This window comes from Hordeum vulgare, chromosome 6H (assembly GCF_904849725.1).
Source record: "Hordeum vulgare subsp. vulgare chromosome 6H, MorexV3_pseudomolecules_assembly, whole genome shotgun sequence".
In the NCBI taxonomy this organism is placed as follows: domain Eukaryota; kingdom Viridiplantae; phylum Streptophyta; class Magnoliopsida; order Poales; family Poaceae; genus Hordeum; species Hordeum vulgare.
The window spans coordinates 311,996,503-312,002,399 of record NC_058523.1 but is presented as its reverse complement, the minus strand read 5'-3'; the positions used below and the strand labels follow the sequence as shown (position 1 = coordinate 312,002,399).

Sequence of the window (5,897 nt, the reverse complement as noted above, 5' to 3'; positions counted from 1 at the left end):
TGGCGATCTTACCAGAGGTGAGGTGGAGAAATTGGACATTGGGGGTTCATGTCCGAGAAGGTTGCCATATATCGGTGGCGATGTTGTCATGAATGGCGTCTCTGGAATCCTGGGCAGCGGGGACAAGCACGTGTTGGTTGTTGCAGAGGCGGCTGTGAGCAGAACCATCTCACGGACCATCCCTAGCATTAGGAGGGTGGTTTGTGCGGCTTTGGCAGCGATGGCCTCGGTGGCCGCAACGACGGCCCATGCGTGAACTACCCTGCAGCGAAGGCGATCTCTTTATTTGCCTTGTCCCTCCTCCTGTTGGCCCGCTTCGCCATCTCGAACGCTCACTGCTCTCTGCTTTTTCGGGGTCACGACGGGGACTGCGGCGGCGACAGGGGTGGATGCGTCCGCCATGGCTCTAGGGCGGGAGGGTTAATTTTGGAAGAGGAAATGTGGGCGTGCCATTGACAGGTGGGTCATGGGAGGGACGATGCTTGCGTCCATGGCATGCTCGCGTGAATGTAAACCGTGCCCAAAGTTTGGTTGGAAAAGGATCGAAGTGGACATCAAAACGAACATCGGGACGGATGTTCGTTTACGCGTTGGGCCGTTTTTTTTGTTGATGCGAATGGATGGAATTCGTCGGCCCACTCAAATTATCCTACTGACTTGATACAAAACAAGCACACTAACCATATATGTGATGAGTTTATGGCTCTCCTTCCATCGATAGCCAGAACTGCATACCTTTTCAGGAACAAGGAGTTGATACTACGAGAAAGGAACCACAACATCCTGCAGTTTTTTTTTTTTTTCGGAGAAGCATCCAGCAGATTATCTACATGTAGGATGATATAAATGTGCAGACGAGTGATGGAGGTAGAGGGTGCACAGGATGGGCCACGGCCCACCCTGAAGTTTTTACAATAGCTTTATATCATAGGAAAAAAATTAAACATATTATGAAAAAATAATTCCAATGAACAGTTTTATTAATGGCCCACCCTGACTCATTAGGCGAGATCCGCTGCTGGTGCAGACAATGGAGTTGTTATGCTTGCTCAAGAGATAATACGTCAAGAAGGATTCGAGCATGCATATGGGGATTCGGTAGCCACAGTGGCAAGAAAGATCATGAACGACGCCGGCGAACACCAAAATTTCTCTTATGGTCCATGTCACGGTCCGAAATTTGGTGCACACCGATGCCGACTTAAAAATTACTAGTACAGTAGCTAGCTAGAAGATGTAGTTTACTTGACTTGGAGAGGCACAGACAAACAATATCACATGGTTTGGCCCCGCGATAAAGATGATAGAGCTGCGTCACTTGCGACTATTTTACTGACAACTTTACTTAAGGTCAGATGGAGTTGGACTGCATTTAGATCTAACTACGCTGTAGCTTATCTAGGATGGTTCTTTTTTATCATTGTATATCTCACTACGGATGTGTTAAATACGTAGGATAGTTCCACTTGTCATTTTTTATCTCACTACTGATGAACTCCAACCAATCCCTTTGGAAAATCACCGGATTCAAAATTGCAGCATTTGAAGTCCAGCGAAACCTAAGAAACACCTAGTTAACATTTCGCTTTGAGTCAGCTATGAACTACTCCCTCCGTTTCTAAATATAGGTCTTTTTAAAGTTTTCATTAGAAAACTACGTGTGGATGTACATAGACATACATTAAAGTATATATTCATTAATTTTGCTTCGTACGTAGTCCCTTAGTGAAATCTCTAATAAGACTTATATTTAGGAACAGAGGGAGTATAAGTCTTTCTAAAAGTTTTTACCGGTTTTTTTTCAAGAAGGAGGTTAAACCCCCGGCCTCTGCATCAATTGATGCATGCATCCATCTTATTAATTATTTCACAAATGTCTAACAAGAGTATAAATCTATCCACCCAAAGCCACCACTCACACCTACAAACTCGATAATGTGGAGTGCTCTCACAGCACATATCTAAGACCGATGTTGTTTCCAATCCATCCACATAACGTATCGGGAACAACAGCCGGTGCAGCACACCTAAAACGCACACCTCACGCACACGTTTTACCATCCGCCATCATCCTCGAACCACTGACCCATCTTCAGGAAAGAGATCCGCATCCTTGCCAGTCCAATCATCCGTCGACGCCACCACGACGCCCAACGGCGCTACCGCCCTGTGCTCATCCGTCCATATGCGAAGACTCCGGGAGATCTGTCGTGCGTAGCACCTGCCAACCAGGCATGACTCAGCGTAGCACCTGTCGGACAGGCATGATTTTACAGCTCCACCGAAATTCCGTGCAAGACGAAGCCGCTCCACCTCCTGCCTCAGTCTGCCAGCGCTGCTCCACAAATGATGCTCCCAAGAGAGAAACGACACCGCGGTACCGCCATCGTCCGATTTGGAAGACCAGATCCTAGGGTTTCCCCCGAAGCAGTGCCCACCACCAGCAACCGTTCAGAACCCACACAGTGCCCACCACCACTCAGCCATCAAGGCGACGCCTTCAGGAAGGTCATGACGTCAAGGACGCCGCCGCCGCCCACCGAAGTTAGGGTTTTCACCCGAGAGGCAAGGAAGGGGAGAAGAGGAGCAGATGTATACCGACGTCTCCAAAAAGAATAACGGCGCCCTTGAGCGTCGTCGTCGGCGCGGCCGGCCTGGGCGAACCAAGGGGTTTCCCCCAATCCGAATCTCCTCCACCGGTTTCACCCACAGGAAGGGCCCCGGCAACCACGCCGGCACCGCCAAGAATCCGCAGGAGAGAGGCCCATATATCAGGACCTGGGGGGCGCAGGTGGCGGTGCGGACAGCGGCCGACGAAGGGGACAACACACCTCCACAACGACGCTTCCAAGAAAGATAGCGGCACCTGCGGGCGTCGTCGTCGCGGCTCCGATGAAACCAGAGCAAGGATTTCTTCCGGAGCTGCGCTGGATATCCATCGCCACCGACCGCTGAGCATGGCCACCACGCACCATCACGACCCCCAGCCAAGGCCACTGCACCGCGCGTCCTGGACACTGCTCGTGCCCAACCGACCAGCGCAGCCGCGCCCGGCTGCTGCTCCCTACCACCAGGGCCGAGCGCCCCGCTAGATCCGACCATGAAGCCCCGGATCCGCCCTCCATCGCCGCCGATTGGCGAGATCACACCGGATCCCGCAAACGCCGAGCGCCGTTAGAGCCCGAAGGCCGACGCGAGGGGCCCCGCCGCCGCTATCCCCAGGGCGCGCGCGGTTTCGCCGGCGTCCCCTCCGGCAGCAGCGAAGCGGGAGGGGGCGGAGAGGGGTCCGGTGGTGACGTGGTGCGTGTCTCTATGCGGAGAGGATGCGCGCCGGCGACGTGCTCGTGAGGTGCCGGACTGAAGGAGCGCGGGCCGGGCAGATCGGGAGCCGGGGCAGCGGCGTGGAACCGGCGAGATGGGGTGGCGGCGGCTGGCTCACGAGATGTCTTTCGACTGCTCTACCAGTCTACATGTGTCCAAAGTTTTTACCAGTAACTACATACGGATGTATATAGACATATTTTAGAGTGTAGATTCATTCATTTTGCTTCATATGTACTTCCTCCTTTCTTACATATAAGTCTTTAAAGAGGTTTCATTAATGGACTACATACGGATGTATATAGACATAATTTTGAGTATAGATTCATTCATTTTGCTCCGTATGTATACTTCTAGTGAAATATCTTAAAAGACTTATATTTAGAAACCGAGGAAGTAGATCTTTAGTGTAATCTCTTAGAATACTTATAATTAGAAACGGAAGGAGTAGGTATTACTAGTCGAAAAATAACGGGGATCGCTTGGTGAGTAGTGACTTGTTGTGATTCTCCTTCTAATTTTACCCCTTGTACGGATGGCGACGTTATACCAGAAATGTGGCTTTGCCAAGCAAGCAATTTGTATTAGAAGATCAAGCTAAGCTGCAGACATGATCGATCCATGTAAATCGACGCCCTCGCGTCGCGCAGCAACAGCCCTAATGCAGTTAGCAAAGTTCAGATGAAAATGGAATACGCGATTCTGATCATGATCGACAACACAAACTCGAGTAGCAACATAATTGCAGAAACATCTGACACCACTTCAGACCATCAACAGGGCGACAGCCAGCTAATTAACATTTACAAGGTCGGCTATAACCTTCCAAACTGATGAAAAGAAGAACACCAAAATAAAACCCATAAGAAGAAAACTTTCATGAGAAGCTCAATCCAGCTGTGCAGGCGATGGGGGTGTGTGCTACTGTATGCAGCAGCCACCGGAGCCACTCTCGCGGCGAGGCACCGAGCTGTAGCTGGTGCTGCCGCCGCCGGAGGAGGAGGAGTGGTCCATGGGGTAGTAGTCGTGCCTCTCAACCAGGGGCGAGTAGTTTCCCGGGTGGCTGCGCGCCACCGCGCGTGAGTAGCTGCTGCCGTAGCCGTAGCCATAGCCACCTTGCGCGGCCAGCGGCGACTGGTGGTGGTGGTAGGCATAGGGACTTGGCGCCGCGCTGTACTGGTAGTACTGCGAACTATTGTACGGCGACCGCCCCGCCGCAACAGCCCCGTTGGTCCCCGCCGGGAGCGGGAGCGACGACACGCCGAACGTGTCGAGCGTCCTCAGCTCCACGATCTCCGCAGCGCCCACCTTCTTTTTGAGGTTCTTGGTTAGCTTGTTCGAGTCCACGTCGTCGCCAATCACCAGCAGCAGATTCTTGTCGCCGCCGGCCAGCGTCACCGACTCCACCCCTGCACGGTCCTCCCAACCCAGTTAATCATCTCGTGGCAACGCTAGCTTTAATTAATTAACGGGAAAGTTTTGCGGGCAAGGAATGAATTAAGCTTCCATCGTTCGTTATGGAAGAATCACAAATCTAAAAAACAAGATGAACTAACATATAGCCGTATATACGTACCGCTAGCAGTGGCTGCCACTTTCATGGCTTTGGTTTGGTATTTCTCCGAGTTCACATACATCCGAATGATGATCTCCTTCTGAAATTTGTTTATAGTTGCAAGAAGAACAGTTCGTAAGTTACGCAAATATGCAAAGAATCAATTGAACTGGATGTACATAAGACAACACATAAAATAGTCTTAAAGAAGAAGAAGAACAACAATAACAAGAATGATGAATGTTTTGTATCAGAAAAACTAAAGAAAAGGAGCGCTAACCCTCATGACTTTTTGCTTTGCTGCTCAGTAGATGACGGAAGGAAAACAAATGCTGCCTCCAAGTACTAAAAAAACGAAGGTTGTGTACTACTCATATATATACTCCCCGTACACACTTCTAGAGATGTACTCCCTCCGTTCTTAAATACAAGACCTTTTAAATATTTTACTGTAGACTACATACGGAGCGAAATAAATGAATCTACACTTCAAAACATGTCTAGATACATCCGTATGTAGTCCATAGTGAAATCTTAAAAAAGTCTATATTTAAAAACGGAGAGAGTATGACATAACGGTGCTGACACTACTCATATTTTCAGTTAAGTACTTCATAAGATCGTGTTTATATGACAAGTCCTGTTTAATTAGTAAGCAAATCAAGTATCACCGATATGTTCTCAGAAAGAGCGATCATCGCCAATAAACAAAATCCCCAAGTTCAGATATTTAAGTGGCGACTTGGCCGGAAGACTTTGTCGCTTTTTTCTGTTCGGTAAGGAATCCACGAGAGCGCATTAGAGAAGAATTTTTTTTTGAGTGAATACATAAAAAGCAACTCATTTTTTAATCAGTCATACAAAGTCATAACATGCGCCTTATAGTCGATGGATCATCTCTTCGCATTGAACAAACATTGTCACAAAGACCAAAATATATCTAAAAAATACAAGCACGAGTGCCAAATGTAACACAAGATACCTAATCATCGGTGCTACGCTCAGTCGCCACATAGTTATT

At 49.0% G+C, this 5,897-nt stretch overlaps 1 protein-coding gene across 1 annotated transcript; it reads right to left on the bottom strand.

The window, feature by feature from the left end:
• Positions 1–4,052: 4,052 nt before the first annotated feature.
• Positions 4,053–5,223, bottom strand: LOC123403880. The gene is made up of 3 exons (XM_045097794.1): positions 5,157–5,223; positions 4,898–4,976; positions 4,053–4,730 (listed from the first exon to the last, which is right to left on the bottom strand). Exons 1-3 carry the CDS (start codon positions 5,160–5,162, stop codon positions 4,243–4,245), a joined length of 573 nt encoding a protein of 190 aa, XP_044953729.1. The 5' UTR covers positions 5,163–5,223; the 3' UTR covers positions 4,053–4,242.
• Between the last annotated feature and the right edge of the window lie 674 nt (positions 5,224–5,897).